Source organism: Lampris incognitus, chromosome 18 (genome assembly GCF_029633865.1).
Source record: "Lampris incognitus isolate fLamInc1 chromosome 18, fLamInc1.hap2, whole genome shotgun sequence".
Classification (NCBI taxonomy): Eukaryota; Metazoa; Chordata; class Actinopteri; order Lampriformes; family Lampridae; genus Lampris; species Lampris incognitus.
This window is the reverse complement of record NC_079228.1, coordinates 9,890,402-9,907,514: the sequence shown is the minus strand read 5'-3', so window position 1 is coordinate 9,907,514 and position 17,113 is coordinate 9,890,402. Positions and strand designations below refer to the sequence as shown.

Below are 17,113 nucleotides of genomic sequence, written 5' to 3'. Positions count from 1 at the left end.
CCCCCTCTGCCGATCAGACTACCACGCCTCCTCTGATACATGCGGAGTCACCAGCCGCTTTTCACCCTACAGTGACGGAGTTTTGCCAGGGCGACACAGCGCGTTGGAGAATCACACTATCCCCCCCAGTTCTTCCTCCCCCCCTGAACAGACGCCCTGACCGATCACAGGAGGCGCTAGTGCAGCGATCAGGACACATACGAACCACATCCGGTTCCCCACCCACAGACACGGCCGATTGTGTCTGTAGGGACGCCCGACCGAGCCGTTGGTAACACGGGGATTCGAACCGGCGATCCCCATGGTGGTATACAACAGGATAGACCACTACGCTACCTGGACGCCCCTTCGATTCTGTATTTTAAGGGATGGGTGGCAACATAAACAAGCACCAAACTGTCCAGATTCACGACACACCCGCCAAGTGTGAAGTCAGTCGGATGAATGGTGGCCAAGAGAAATCGAAGTGCAGACAGACAGATATTATTATCATTCCGATGAATTGTGAAATGTATATAGTTAATACACCAAAGACTAAAGAGTGTTTAGTAGTACTACTGAATGTCTCTACTAAGCGGCCCTCTCAGGTTGTCCATGAGTGAGTGAGTGACCACAATTTGCTACGCATAGCCATTTCATTTATATCATTTCTAAAATGTAATCCTAAAAAAAATTGTATTACTGATTGATTGGTTTCCCCCCCCCCCCTGTAACTGCATTGGAATACAGATACTTTTTTTTGTATCTTGATTACATTACGCCCGTTACTCCCCAAGCCCATCTTCTCCATAGTGGGCATGTGTGCAGGTGATGACAGCCTCCTGTTCCCTCTTCGCTCCATCCTGTTCCCTCTCCACTGTTGCTCTCTGCACTCATCCGACTGCATTTTTTAAAGTACTACGCTGGGCGGAGAGGGTAGGAAATTGGGTGTTTCATTACTCTTCTGGTGGATCATAATGAATCGGGCCCGGTGAAGGGACACATTTTTTCCCTGACCCTGTTAAAAGTATTCTTTATGTCCATGATTCAGACTTTATTAAGCCATCAGAGTATAAGAAACATGCATAATGAGGTTGTTTGCATTCCTCAGGCTTTGCGACTAAATACATTAGCTGACTAAATACATTAGTAGCAAAGGGCAAATGCATTCTTAAGGATTATTTAACAGATTATCAGTATCAGTAGTCCGTCCATCCATCCATTCATTATCCAAACTACTTATCCTGCTCTCAGGGTCGCGGGGATGCTGGAGCCTATCCCAGCAGTCATTGGGCGGCAGGCGGGGAGACACCCTGGACAGGTCGCCGGGCCATCACAGGGCCGACACACACACACATTCACACCTAGGGACAATTCAGTACGGCCAATTCGCCTGACCTCCATGTCTTTGGACTGTGGGAGGAAACCGGAGCACCCGGAGGAAACCCACGCAGACACGGGGAGAACATGCAAACTCCACACAGAGGACGACCCGGGACGACCCCTCAAGGTTGGACTACCCCGGGGTTCGAACCCAGGACCTTCTTGCTGTGAGGCGACTGCGTTAACCACTGCGCCACCGTGCCGCCCAGTATCAGCAGTATTCACCGATATTAAAACACAATATTAAAAACACAATTTGGCAATTCCTTTATGGCAGTGCTGTTACTACACCAGCAAACTATATAAAGCTCATACCAAGCCATACCCACATCCCTTACACACATCTTTTCATCAGCTGTGTATATCTTCACTGCTGTCTTTAGATGAAAATAACATTAAATGTATGAATGTTCTTGAACATGTCCAATTGATTTTTTATGCTACACCCACACAGTAAAAAAAGAAAAAGCCAAGATAACGTATCCCGCAGGAAGTGGCCTTTATACAAAGAGCGTCAAAACACAAATGGGATCAGTAATTCATCAGATTTTAAATGATCTGTTGGTCTGTTTTCAGGACGTTCAAGACATTAAAAAAAGAGTAAGAGCGAGAGAACTGTAGCTCCCCCTAGAGTCCAATTAGAGTTATGACCGTACAGTAAAACCTTAACAACACAGGAATGAATATAATTCTGAAGGACAAACTTGTGGTCTAAGGAGAGTAAGTAGGGTCACATTCACGAGTAGCACAGATGAGCGTCGGCTGAAATGAAACCGTGAACGAGACGGCAGTTATAAACGGAGATGTTTCTCGGTGTCATTACTGCTCCACCATGAGACCATCTTCACCACCCATGCTGAGCTGCAGCAGATGGAGAAGTAAGGTTTCCCCCATACTTTATATTCCTATTCATTGCAAACGACACGAAAGCCCATTTGGTCCTGTGCAGCTCAGTCGGCAGAGTGCCTGGTGTTAAGGCAGCAAACGCCTCGGGTACGACTGACTCTGCCAAAAACTCAAGTGGTTCAATTCCCACCGGGGTCTATCCTGTATGTAATGCAATTGTTTCATAAAAAGCACTTTGTGTCCTTGCAGTAGAGGGGCTCAGTAGAAATGCAATCATCTCATCTTACGCCTTTAAAAATAACAACTAGTCTATTTTGAGACCCTCAAATTTCCATAAGTGTCCACATCAAATCCGTCCTGGAACTCGGAGATAAAATCAAACACGCTGGATGACTAAGTCCAGTGGGACCAAAATACAAGAATGCGTAAAGTCTTCCGGTGACTCAACGCTCACGCCCAAGAGCCAGAAACATATCAATTTAAAGAATAAATCTCAAGAGGAAGTTCAGTTTATTTTTACTAAGCCAAGCCACTAGGGCAGGCAGGGATGAGTAAATCATGCTGTCTAATCTCTTTAAGCCATTGACCTGTTCCTAGGATTGTGTCAAGGAACTAAGCGTTGTTGTGCCACGTCTTAACCCAGTCTGACCCTTCAATGGACCAAGAATGACCACCACATACTTTCAATACTGTCTCAGCCACATTCTGTTTGGCAAAACGAGCATCAATAAAAATGTTTTGCTGGCCGAAGAAATGCCCCATGGCTCGAAAGAACCAAAATGACAATAAAATCGTCAGCATAATATTATTTCTTCAGAGAACAAACAGGCTTACTCACAAACATATTCGGACTCGACAGTCATTCCAGGTATTCTTTACGTGCCACTAATCCACTTAGCAGATTTTTAATCCGAATCCACTTCTTCAAGAACGATTCAATCAGCCAGGAGAGCGTGTATCGGATATGTCTCGGTGTCTTAAGGCGAAATGAGACGCAAGGCTGCGTGTGGTAGTAGAGGGGGGGAAAAAAGACAAGAAAACAAGAGCAGCTCCACTGACCTACAGGTGTGTCCTCTGGGAGAGGGCCAATCAGATAGCAGAATGATAGCGTCACAAGACCAGCCCTTTAATAAAACAGCCTGATAACAAAGCACTTTGTCAGTGACTCACCAATTTCACAAACAGCCAGTCCTGCACAAGGCACCGCTAACCCTCAAAATATGATGAGCGGGCCATATCTGATGATTATCCATCCATCCATTATCCGAACCACTTATCCTGCTCTCAGGGTGGCGGGGATGCTGGAGCCTATCCCAGCAGTCATTGGACGGCAGGCGGGGAGACACCCTGGACAGGCCACCAGACCATCACACAGGGCCGACAAACATATATTCACACCTAGGGACAATTTAGTATGGCCGATTCACCTGACCTACATGTCTTTGGACTGTGGGAGGAAACCGGAGCACCCGGAGGAAACCCGCGCAGACACGGGGACAACATGCAAACTCCACACAGAGGACGACCCGGGACGACCACCAAGGTTGGACTACTCCGGGGCTCGAACCCAGGACCTTCTTGCTGTGAGGCGACCGTGTTAACCACCACGCCACCGTGCCGCCTTATTTGATGATCAGACTTTCAGAAATGCGAAATAGCATTTTGCGATAATTTGTTTACATTTGCTTATAAAAAAAAGGGGGGGGGCGTCCGGGTAGTGTGGCGGTCTATTCTGTTGCCTACCAACACGGGGATCACCGCATCGATCGAATCCCCATGTTACCTCCGGCTTGGTCGGGCGTCCCTACAGACACAATTGGCCGCGTCTGTGGGTGGGGAGCCGGGTGTGGTTGTGTGTCCTGGTCGCTGCACCAGCGCCTCCTCTGGTCGGTCTGGGTGCCTGTTCAGGGGAACTGGGGAGAATAGCGTGATCCTCCCACGCACTGCGAAACTCCTCACTGTCAGGTGAAGAGAAGTGGCTGGCGACTCCACGTGTATCGGAGGAGACATGTGGTAGTCTGCAGCCCTCCCCCGATCGGCAGAGGGGGTGGACCAGCGACCGGGACAGCTCGGAAACGTCAGTTAATTGGCCAGGCGCAATTGGGGGGAAAAAAAAGACAAAATAAAAGAAAAAGGGTTTCGTAAACACATCAGGAAAATTCAGACAACCCGAATCAAAGTACACCAACATTTATCTTTGAGTTTTCCCCACAACTTTAAACATATGGTACTCAAATTGGAAATGGGCCAAGCAAAATGTGATCTATGAATTATGTGAAAATGTTAATTGACCTGCATTTGCAGAGTAACATTATTTCAAGTAAGCCTGGCCTACAAAGTAATGTAATGCAACTGTATAATGGTATATAATGCCATGTTTAAAAACAGGTCCATTAGCTCCATGTGTTCAGCAAGCAGATGGCAAAATGCTATCACAGAGCAGTGATGTAAAAAAAAAAACACACACAAGAAAACGTTTTCTTACCCCGGTTTTCCATCACAGTGACCAAAGCAAAGCAGTCAGCAGGTCCTGAAAGAAGAAATGAATGAAAAAATTAATGAATGAATGGATGGATGGGATGATTAAGAATTTACAAACATTGATGGACTGCCACTAAAATAATGCATCTATTTTTCTTCCCCCCCTTTTTTTCTCCCCAATTGTACCTGATCAATTATCCCACTCTTCCGAGCCGTCCGGTCGCTGCTCCAGTTTTCAGGAAAAAGACCATTTACTGTTTACTGTGTCGCTCAGTAGTTGGGATCGATTCAGTAGCTAACAGGGAGCAAAAAGAGAAAGATCTGATCAAGTCAGCAATTAGGCCACGTAACTGGCAGTCATATGCCTCCTCTTCCCAATACACACTGTGACCTGTTTTAAAGTAGGTTCATACAACTGTTCAGTCTGAGACTTGAATACATGGTTACGTGCTTCTGTTTCATCAAGTGACCACATAGCGCAATGTAGAAATAACAATATAAAATACAGTGAATATAAAATCTACTAATAGTTTTGGCTGCTCCCGTTAGGGGGCGCCACAGCGGATCATCTGCTTCCATTTTTTCCTGTCCTCTGCATCTTCCTTTGTCACACCAGCCACCTGCATGTCCTCCCTCATCACATCCATAAACCTCCTCTTTGGCCTTCCTCTTTTCCTCTTCCCTGGCAGCTCCATATTCAGCATCCTTCTCCCAATACACCCAGCATCTCTCCTCCACACATGTCCAAACCATCTCCATCTTGCCTCTCTTGCTTTGTCTCCAAACCATACAAACTGAGCTGTCCCTCTAATATACTCGTTCCTAATCCTGTCCTTCTTCATCACTCCCAGTGAAAATCTTAGCATCTTCAACTCCGCCACCTCCAGCTCCACCTCCTGTCTTTTCGTCAGTGCCACTGTCTCCAAACCATATAACATAGCTGGTCTCACAACCATTTTGTAAACCTTCCCTTTAACTCTTGCTGGTACCCTTCTGTTGCAAATCACTCCTGACACTCTTCTCCACCGACTCCACCCTGCCTGCACTCTCTTCTTCACCTCTCTCCTGCACTCCCCACTACTTTGGACAGTTGACCCCAAGTATTTAAACTCAAATGCCTTTATCACCTCCACTCCTTGCATCCTGACCATTCCACTGTCCTCTCTCTCATTCACGCATAGGTATTCTGTCTTGCTCCTACTGACTTTCATTCCTCTTCTCTCCAGTGCATACCTCCACCTCTCCAGGCTCTCCTCAACCTGCACCCGACTCTCACTACAGATCACAATGTCACTGCGAACATCATCGTCCACAGAGACTCCTGCCTGATCTCGTCCGTCAACCTGTCCATCACCATTGCAAACAAGAAAGGGCTCAGAGCCGATCCTTGATGTAATCCCACCTCCACCTTGAACCCATCTGTCATTCCAGCCGCACACCTCACCATTGTCACACTTCCCTCATACATATCCTGCACCACTCCTACATACTTCTCTGCAACTCCTGACTTCCTCATACAATACCACACCTCCTCTCTCGGCACCCTGTCATATGCTTTCTCTAAATCCACAAAGACACAATGCAACTCCTTCTGGCCTCCTCTATACTTCTCCATCAATATTCTCAAAGCAAACATCACATCTGTGGTGCTCTTTCATGGCATGAAACCACACTGCTGCTCGCTAATCATCACCTCTCCTCTTAACCTAGCTTCTATCACTCTTTCCCATATCTTCATGCTGTGGCTGATCAACTTTATACCTCTGTAGTTGCTACAGTTCTGCACATCGCCCTTGTTCTTGAAAATCGGTACCAGTATGCTTCTTCTCCACTCCTCAGGCATCCTCTCACTTTCCAGGATTGTGTTAAACAATCTAGTTGAAAACCCCACTGTCATCTCCATGCCTAAACATCTCCATTCCTCCACGGAGATGTTTAGGGGTGAATATAAAATATATAATAAAAAAAAATATTTCATATATTTCTAGATATATAGCCTAATTACTATATTTTCTTATAATTATAATTAAATATATAAGACTGCTGGGATAGGCTCAAGCATCCCCGCGACCCTGACAGCAGGATAAGCGGTTTGGATAATGGATGGATACATAGATATCCACCCAGTCAATGGGCAGAAGGCGGGGAGACACCCTGGATAGGCCGCCAGGCCATCACAGGGCATACACACACACACACACACATACCCACTTACGGACAATTTAGTACAGCCGAGTCACCTGACCTACATGTCTTTGGACTGTGGGAGGAAACCAGAGCACCTGGAGGAAACCCACGCAGACACAGGGAGAACATGCAAACTCCCCACAGAGGACGACCCCCAAATTTGGACTACCCCGGGGCTCGAACTCAGGACCTTCTTCCTGTGAGGCGACTGCGATGACCACTGTGCCACTGTGCCGCATAATATAGATATATTTTTTATATATTAGAGAGAATATATATATATTCTTGGTGGCCTGTCCAGGGTGTCTCCCCACCTGTCGCCCAATGACTGCTGGGATGGGCTCCAGCATCCCTGCGACCCTGAGAGCAGGATAAGCGGTTTGGATAAGCGGTTTGGATGGATGGAATACAAAAGACCCAGGTAATACAGCAATCTGCAATTTAAATGTCACAATGGCATTACAGAGTGAGGTCGCTGTAATTTATTCAGTAAATCGGAGATAAGCTAAAGAGAAACTGAATTGCAACCCCTCATTTCCAAGATCGGTCATTTGAAGGAACAGTTCCATGTTTTGACCATGCCTAGGTCTTAAGAAATCATAAAACTATCAAGGGCTCTTGTTGTACATTGTACAAAGTTAGGATAGCAGGTAGGTCATGGCTGAGGGGGCTCAAAACTGGGAAAGTGGATGTGTTCATAGCACCTTAAGCGGTGTGAGAAGCGGTCGCTGACAATGAGCGTGAAAACAATTCATTGCTGGCAAAAAAAACGGTTATGCCATTTCAGGAACAATTCAAAAATAGCTTTGCTAGCAATTGGTCAATTTCAGTGGGTGCAGTCGGGCCTTGCTGCAAAAGGGGGTGGGGGATGACGCCGGTATCAGGCTGCCCTTTGGAATCAAGGAACGGACAAAAAGTTCCCTCAGAAAAACATGGTAGCTAAACCCTGTGAGCTGAATAGCTTGTGGCATGTGGACACTAAAGAGTAACAGATGAACTATAACCTGACCTACTTATCAGTTACGCTGAGGACAGCGGCATTATGTTCATAGAATTTGATGGAGCAAGTGAAGTTCTCTCAGCTGAATTTTGAATTCTAGCCACAATGAAAGAAGAGCAATAAACTACATTAGTAATTCCTTCCTCGTAGGGCTGGGTGACACTGACAGAATCGGATATCACAACATTTCTAACCGAATACCTCGATGTTGATAGTGTGACAATAATTTGAGGGAAATGCTGACACTTTTAGAAGATATTTATAAACATGAAAAAAAGAGATATGATCGTTTGTAATACTGATATGATAACCAAGTAAGTAGAGGCACTCATTGCTCATTTCACTCAGCTAAAACAGTCTAATAAGTTCTGAAAATTGCATGGCTTTATGGGATGGGTTAATTTGAGGTAACTGAATTTCCCCAAGGGGATTAATAAAGGAATCTTCAAATCTCAACATCTTTACACTGCAATGTAACCAGGGAATCACAACATTTAAGTTACATCACATTATGATAACTGAAATCCCAGAGGCTGTATCGATATATTGCCCAGCTCCGTTTCCTTGTCATTTTTAACTGATACACCATTTACTGTCTTGATTTTTTCTAACTTCATCTAGTTAAGATCATTGAGCATGGATCAAGCACCACCCCCCTCGGTAACATTGTCCTGCAGTTGGTTGTGTAATTCCAACTTCCAGCTGGACACCCCTGCAGCAAGGAGATTACGGTGCTCCTATAAAATCCACAGGGAAACAAATACAAAACAGCACGGAAGTCAGTTTCTGCCAAATAATAAAAAAAAAGTTAATTGCGACTTTATTTCTCAGAATTCTGACTTTATTTCTCACAACTGCAGCTCCATTGCTCGGAACTCTGACTTTATTTCTCACAACTTTGACTTTATTTCTTACAATTGTGGTTTTATTTCTCACAATTCTGACATTTTTTTTAGCCAATCAGGCAGCATCATCTCCTCTGCAGTATGTTAGCCAGAAAGTTTTGCACACTGAAAATGAAAATGGATATGATCATAGAGGATTATTTTAGGTATGGTTTCACAAATCGTGAGAACTTGTTGTTACCGGAAGAATCACATGGTATTAAACTAAGCCTCCAATCCCTGGAGAGAACTCGAACAATCAGCTGTGGTGGAGATGAAACAAGACGGATGAAGCAGGGCGTCCGGGTGGCGTAGCGGTCAATTACGTTGCCCGCCAACACGGGGATCACCAGTTCGAATCCCCGTGTTACCTCTGGCTCGGTCGGACGTCCCTACAGACACAACTGGCAGTGTCTACGGGTGGGAAGCCGGATGTGGGTATGTGTCCTGGTCGCTGCACTAGCGCCTCCTCTGGCTGCTCAGGGCGCCTGTTCGGGGGGGAGGGGGAACCGGGGGGAATAGCGTGATCCTCCCATGCGCTATGTCCCCCTGGCGAAACTCCTCACTGTCAGGTGAAAAGAAGCGTCTGGCGACTCCACATGTACCGGAGGAGGCATGTAGTAAACTGGAGCCCTCCCCCGATCGGCAGAGGGGGTGGAGCAGTGACCAGGATGGCTCGAAAGAGTGGGGTACAATTGGGGGGAAAAATTGGGGGGGGGGGATCCAATAAATGAATAAATAAATTCAAAAAAAAGATGAAGCAGAGGTTGTCTCGTTTTTACACAAACAGCTTCAAACTTCAGGCCAACAACATGGTTATCGGTGGATGCACCAGAAATGCTGGATGGCCGGGATAATTACTGACCGAGAAACTGTCCTTCAGTTGATGCGCCTGATGGATGGGAATGGAGTAGATTTACATGTGCGGAATCACCTGAGATGACGCCTATATAACAGTCGTGGCCCAAATTACGTGTGGCATATTGGCGGGTATGACAAACTAAAACTGTACGGGATATGTATCAGCAGCTGTATTGATTGTTTCTCCCGAAAAAAATAATAATTTGGCTTGGAGATACAAAACCAATAATGACCCACAAGTAGTCGCAGGCTATTTTGTAACTGCTTTCACAAATAATAACGGCTGTCCACAAAGAGTACGGCTTGACCATGGAACTGAAAACGGTGCCATTGTAGCGAAGCAAAGGTTTCTGCTTAATACTTTGAATGAGTGCACCGGTTTCTCAAGGTGGCCTACCAACGTTCAATTCTTTGATTTCGAGTACTTGGACCTTGAGTGACATACTCTGCCATCCTCATTCAAAGAGGTTCGCAGAAACCTTGGCATCGCTACAATGCGAATGCTTTCGGTTCCATGGTCAAACCGTACTTTTTGTGGACCTCTATTATTATTGGTGAAAGCAGTTTTAAAATAGCCTACAACTACTTGTGGGTCATTGTTGGTTTTGTATACTTCAAGCATATGCTATACAGTTTTAGTGTGTCATGCCTGTCAATATGCCACATGCAATTTGGGCCACAACTGTTATATAGGGGTCGTCTCGCGTGATTCCGCGCACATAAATCCACTCCATTCCCATCCCTCAGGCGCATCAACTGACAGACAGTTTCTCGGTCAGTAATTATCCTGGCCATCCAACATTTCTGGTGCATCCACCCATAACCATGTTGTCCGCCTTAAGTTTGAAACTGTTGGTGTAAGAACGAGGCCACCTCCGCTTCATCTGTCTTGTTTCATCTCCACCAGAGCTGACTGTTGGACAGAGTTCTCTCCAGGGATCTGAAGCTTAGTTTAACACCATGTGTTCTTGCAGTAACTGCAAGATCTCACGGTTTGTGAAACCACGCCTAAGATAGTCCTCTTATGATGGGACCCATTTTCATTTTTAATGTGTAAAGCTTTCTGGCTAACATACTGCAGAAGGGGTGACACTGCCGAACTGGCTAAAAAAAAAAAGAGAGTCAGAATTGTGAGAAATAAAGCTGGAATTCCGAGAATAAAAGTCAGAATTCTGGGAAATAAAGCTGCAATTATGAGAAAGTCAGAATTCTGAAAAATAATGCTGCAATTAACTCTTCATTTTCTTGTGTGGCGGACACAGGCTTCCATAAAACAGGATTTAGAAGGGTAAACGGCCTCCTACAACCTGTACAAAATGCTGGCCATCTTAAAATCCTTTCTTGTAGAGCTATTAACAAGTAATAAAACAGCTAATTAAGCCATTGTCTTGTGTTGCTAACAGAGCTTTTAGCTTGCTGTAGTTCTCTTGGACTGGAACACAGAAGTTTGTAACTGACAGAAAAGACGAGAAACAGTCAGGGGTCCTAACAGAAAAATGCCAAATTATCCGGCTTTGAAATCTTGGCAGCAACCATTTAAGAAAATCCTGGACTATAAAGCCTAAAGCTTCAGTTCAGCTAGCTGTAGATCTGCTTGGTCAGCACCATACAACTGGTCTGGTAAGTCTCGTGCCATAATGTATCCACGGCATGTTCCAAAGCTGAAGGCAGCACTTTACTGTGTGTCTGTGCACTATCAAGGTACGTAACAATATCTAGGTCTTACATGGCAAATTCCTCACAACTTATCAGCAACAGACATCAGTGATTTTTTGTTGGGTTTTTTTTTTTTTTTTGGTAGGAATGGATCAAACTTTTCTGATGCAAAGGACACATCTTACAGTTTGGACTATTCTACCTCAACACGTTTAGTCATTCCTAGTCTAAGTTCACAATTAAAATACTTAAATATGATCACATACCTCCCTTTATTTTCCCAACCTATCCAAAAATGGAGTGAAATTGTTGAGCAGTTCCACAAAAAAATTATTTCCAATGGGCAAACAGTGGCACCGGTGCAACTGTATCTGTACTCGAATTTCACTGTGCTGTAGTTTGTCAAGGCAGGCTCCACTATCAGCTTTGACGACAACAACTCTCTACTGTGAGCAGGCAGGAGGGCAAACAGAAAAGGGAGTTAATGTGCACTTTTTTGTGTGCACACAGGTCAGTCAACTAGCGCAGTGCAACACAGCCAGGAGTCCGTGCCTCCACAATGCAATCCTGTGGTCCTAGTGGCACTTCATGACTAAGTAACATGTACAAGCAGACCGACGCACACCTTGTCCTGTCATTATTTCGCTGAAATTTTAAATTGTTAAGGTGACAAAACCGGTCTTTGGAGCTAGTTTCAAACCACGCAGGTTTCATGCCATGGCTTTCATGTTTTTAGTTTGCGTAATTACATCAAATGGTCTCGGTAAACATCAGAAAACCAGGACACAGCATAAAGAAGTGTAGGCTACATGGCAGCCAGATTTTCAGGTTTGGTAAGGTGATCCAAGTATGGTATTTTTGTACTGTCATTAGTTTCCAAGGGCAAGCCTTTTTGTAGTTTTTTTCTGTTGGTGTATTTGTGTAACCTAAATAACACTGGAGGGTTTTATTGTTTGTTTATTTATTTATTTATTACTGCTGCTGATGTTATGGCATTGTATGCATGGTCTGAAATGCCCTGTATAATTCTTGGTAGTGAACCCTGCATCTTGTGTCAGCTGACAACTACACTATGGGAGTATGACGGATGGCGTCAGTTTCACATCATTACTTTTTCAAACTCTTGGTGCATCCATCCATCCATCCATCCATCCATTATCCAAACCACTTATCCTGCTCTAAGGGTCACGGGGATGCTGGAGCCTATCCCTGCAGAACTTTCTAATATTGAGTAGCCTTCATTAACACTCGAGAGTGAGGCCATCTGATGTCACACAACAACCGTTTAATTTTAAAACAGTAGCAGCAATCCTGCTTGTATCCAGTGTCGGTCAACTCAGAACATTCAGATCACTTTCAAGCCAAGAAACATTTTACAAAGCTTGTTGCTGAGTAGTAGAGCTCTCTGACAAGCAAGATGCCAGGCCACACAATAATATAAGAGAAGCCCTCCTCAGATCACATCAAGATAACTTTGAATTGAAATGCAAGCCAGATAATTGATTTGTGTAAATCTGCAGGGCTATCTGATGCATTTGACAGTTTTTGTTTCTTTTTGTAAAAATATCTGCTATCTAAACTCTTATGAATGTACCCAATACACACTTCTGCTTGGACAGTTTAGTTTTTTTTTTTTTTTTTTTGCTTTTTTTAATGTATTCAGATTGCGTTTACTAGAATTGCTGTATGAAACATTAGTATAGGCCAGAAATTCTTCATTCCTTATTTTTAGACATTGCACTGGAGGTTCATAAATATTGTCACCCAATCCTGCTTATTCAAAAGCTTATTAAGAGCTCCCAGCACATGGGACAGGCAGACGGAATAGCATGAAAGTGGGGCACAAACAGCCATTGTGCAAAGTTCATTCTGCAGGCTTGGCAGTCTCTAAACAAAGAAAGCAAGTTGGGTTTTGTTTGGGAATGAGAGGCATGACTCTAAATGAGTTGCTGTCAACACCCAGCCAGTAATGACACATTGACAGAAGCCCGTCGGAAATCTCAAACCGCGCTGCAACATCCAGTTGCCCATATCACAAATCCATGTAAATGACGGAACAAATATCACTGTAAAATTAATGTCTCTTCTGCATCCTTTTTTTCCCCCTTCTTTTCGGGCCTCATTAGCTATCACTATCTTATCAGCCACTTCAATCGTGGTCATTCAAAATACACTCATACCATAAGTTTAGCAGCTAAATCACGTGTTCATGTGTATCTATGAAAAAGAGTTATCAAATCCCTTACCGCATAATCAAACCTCTCAACAACAACACCAAAATTCCTCCCCTGCAGCAACACTGGCTCTGCGTGATGAAGAAAAGGCCCAACCATGTCAACACATGCCACTGTTTCCTTTTCAAGTTCAATAAAACAATTGACCTGGGGAAATAAAAGGTGTCTGTGTATAAAAAAAATATCTAAAACTAGACAGCACCTCCACTAGACTTTCTTCCTCTGGTCGACACATATGCATCTGAGGTTTCTGACACTCTGCAGGGTGTATTAATACCACTTTCAGACTGCAGTCACCTCAACTGGGTACTTGTTGAAACAAGCAGAAGGGCCTGCGGATGGAATGCTTGCCGAGGCAGGCTACTCGCTTCCACGGTTGGAATACAAATATCAATAAAATGAATCCCATTTACAGTGGCCACAATACAGTTAACTTGTCAAACGCATTTAAATGGAGCGTTTAAATGACCAACACTCAATTTGATGGCGATGCCTCTTAAAGGGCGGCAGCTAAAACGATGCATGCACGTTGGAAGTGTCCCACAAAACAGTGAAAGACCACCTTAAAGACATCTGTCTCTTATCATCAGTCACTACAAAGTGCAACCTATCTCAAGATTCCTTATTTGTTACGTCTCATTATAAAAAGCGAGTGAAATTCTTGAGTTTCGGCTCCTCAACGCTGCAGCGACCATAATAACAAAATAACAACAAAACAGAAGAAAAAAAGCAGTAATAAGAATAAATAAGTGTGTGATGTATGTACGGTGCTGTGTTTGTGTGTGTGTGTGTGCCCAGCCTTCATAAATGTGCACTTGTGTGCAGGTGTTTGCATATTTGTGTGCGTTTGTATATGCCAAGCTACTTGCATGTGTGTGTGCGTGTGTGTGTCTGTATGTATGTGTGTGTGTGTGTGTGTGTGCCCAGCCTTAATAAATGTGCACTTGTGTGTAGGTGTTTGCATATTTGTGTGCGTTTGTATATGCCAAGCTACTTGCATGTGTGTGTGCGTCTGTGTGTGTCTGTCTGTCTGTATGTGTATGTGTGTGTGTGTGTGTGTGTGTGCCCAGCCTTAATAAATGTGCACTTGTGTGTAGGTGTTTGCATATTTGTGTGCGTTTGTATATGCCAAGCTACTTGCATATGTGTGTGCGTGCGTGTGCGTGCGTGTGTGAGCGTCAACCCACTTCAGTGAGAAACCTGCGAAGGTCAAGTTTTCCGGCTAATTTTACGACACCTCCACCCTACCTGTCCTACGTGGTGTCAATGGAACGTTGCGACACGCCCGGCAGGTTCGGGTACAATAAAAAAAATAAAAGAAAAATTAGAAAAAAGAAAAAAAAGATTTCAAGGACCGAAATATCCTCTGCCAACTCAAACAAAGACATAAAGCTGTTTAGATTCTGTCGGGGGGGGGGGACAATTAACTCGTGTTCATTTCTAATCCGTGACGCTGCGCGGAGCGGAGCGCAGTGAGCAGCAAAACGCTAACGTCACAAGCTAACGCCGCTAATGCTAACGCGGAGACGGCAACAGGTGGGCTATTTGTGTGAGTGCGGCGTTAGCCAACTCAGCTAGCGGCCAACTTTCGGCTAGTCGCGTTTCGTTAACGGGAGGCGACAAAAGACACGCGGTACCAACCTTTCCACGGACCGGGTCGGTTTATCGGGTGAAGCGGTCCTCAAAGCCACAGTTTTAACGCTTAGCCCGTCTCACGACTCCCAAAAGTGACACTCCGAGTCTTCTCCAATCACACAGGCGCTAGCAAAGGAAGGCGGAACTAGCGTATCGCTAATTCACCTCGTCGTCCAAAATAACCCAATACCAATTATTATTTTTTTTAGCGGGAAGTTAAAAACTTAAAAAAGTATAAAAAAAAGTTTCACGACCGGATATCAAAGCGGGTGTTTCGTTCTAATCATCTGAACTTGTTTGTGGACATTTTGGACGCGCGTTGAAAAAAAAAAAAGGAAAACAAGTAAACGCTTTTGCGCATGCGTGTTCCGAACAGCTCGCCTTTACCCACCTGCCTGTCCGCCGTCGGGCGGATGACGAGGCCCCTCACCTTTTGACGGACAGGCCTAGGGCCTTTAGCACGTCTCGTCGCGTGCGCTCACGTTACTACGTGCGGATTACCATCAGTTAATGACGTGTTGGCTGTGTAACGACTTAACTTTTACTATTGGATAACTTGAACAGCCATTTCTTATATTTCAATGCATGCCCATTTGTTTTAGTCCACTCGTCCATCTAGCTCAACCTAATGCAAGGTCGTGACATACAAACAATACACATAAGTACACATTTTATAGCAAAAATGATGATACTGATTGGAACGAAAGTCTCATTGGAGCAGGACTGGCTCACAATAATTCTCCGTCCTCAAGGTACCGGCATCAACGTTTGGACTACCGTGAGCTCTGCTGGTCATTTGATGAATTACAACGATGCGTCAATAACGCCCGCTTGCTCGTGTGTTCGTGTGCTGTCATCTACTGGTTGATTCGGGTATTGTCAACAACCTCGGGCAAAGATGATGCGTAACTAAGTGGAACAACATCCATCCATCCATCCATTCATCCATCCATCCATTATCCAAACCGCTTATCCTGTTCTTAGGGTCGCAGGGATGCTGGACAGTCACTCGATTTTATTTATTTATTTTTTTACAATTTTTGAGGATACGCCTTTATATTAATAAAATATAATATGAAAAATATAATGTAATATATATAATATAAAATATATTTTTTTTTACAATTTTTTGAGGATACGCCTTTATATTAATAAAATATAATATAGGGCAGGGATAGGCAACCCACGGTGTGGGTGCAGGTCTTTGTTCCAACCAAGCAGTTACACACCTGATTTTATTAGTCAACCAATAGTCTTCGCTAAGGACTTTGATTCGTAGGCTCAGGTGTGTAACTCCTTGGTTGGAACAAAGACCTGCACCCACACTGGACCTTTCTGGACCATGTTGCCTATCCCTGGCTTAGGGTAACGCTTTTTCCATCAAAATAAAATTGCTCGTTATGTGTAGCAAAATGTGTCTATGGGGATGACTAAAAGGTTATCTTCTGGCATCGAACTGACACAAAGGTTAAAAAAGAAAAGCAAGACGCACTTGATTTTGGCATCCTTTGGCAACGTTTTCCAGACATTTCCTTTGGCTAGAGTTTACAGTCATCTAAGAACTGGGCATTGATGCCAGACGTGATAGCAAAGCTGTTTCAGTTCGTCTAGCAGTGATACAATTTATGTGCCCTTTGTTTTCCTGGCATTAGGAAGTAAACACGCCATGCAGCTTTGGTGCTGTGAGAATAGACGCCTCAGACATTCCCAGTCTATAGTTGTTATTCTGCAGAATACTCCGCTGAACAGTTTGCTACGCGATTAATTGTTGGATACCATAGGGAAAGTCATACAAAAGCTAGCTTCCCAGTGACCTTTAGGTGGACCCAGTCTGGCCTTACTGCCACAGACAAGGTTCCCACCCTGTGATCTAATTATAGCAATCTTTTGTTTTAATGATCCAAAAGTATTTTTGCACAAGGTCACTGGCCAAGACTTAGGGGGATGGGTTGTCAAAGTTTTTTTCT

At 44.3% G+C, this 17,113-nt stretch overlaps 1 protein-coding gene across 1 annotated transcript in view; it reads right to left on the bottom strand.

The window, feature by feature from the left end:
* The window catches only part of phactr4a (phosphatase and actin regulator 4a), a 53,521-nt gene extending 38,262 nt beyond the window's left edge, over positions 1-15,259 (bottom strand). The window contains exons 1-3 of the mRNA XM_056298146.1: positions 15,153-15,259; positions 4,876-4,984; positions 4,694-4,738 (exon numbers count right to left, since the gene is read on the bottom strand). Of these exons, the coding sequence (XP_056154121.1) occupies positions 4,694-4,706 (13 nt within the window). The 5' untranslated portion in view covers positions 4,707-4,738; positions 4,876-4,984; positions 15,153-15,259. The remainder of the gene's footprint in view (positions 1-4,693; positions 4,739-4,875; positions 4,985-15,152) is intronic.
* Positions 15,260-17,113: the final 1,854 nt, after the last annotated feature.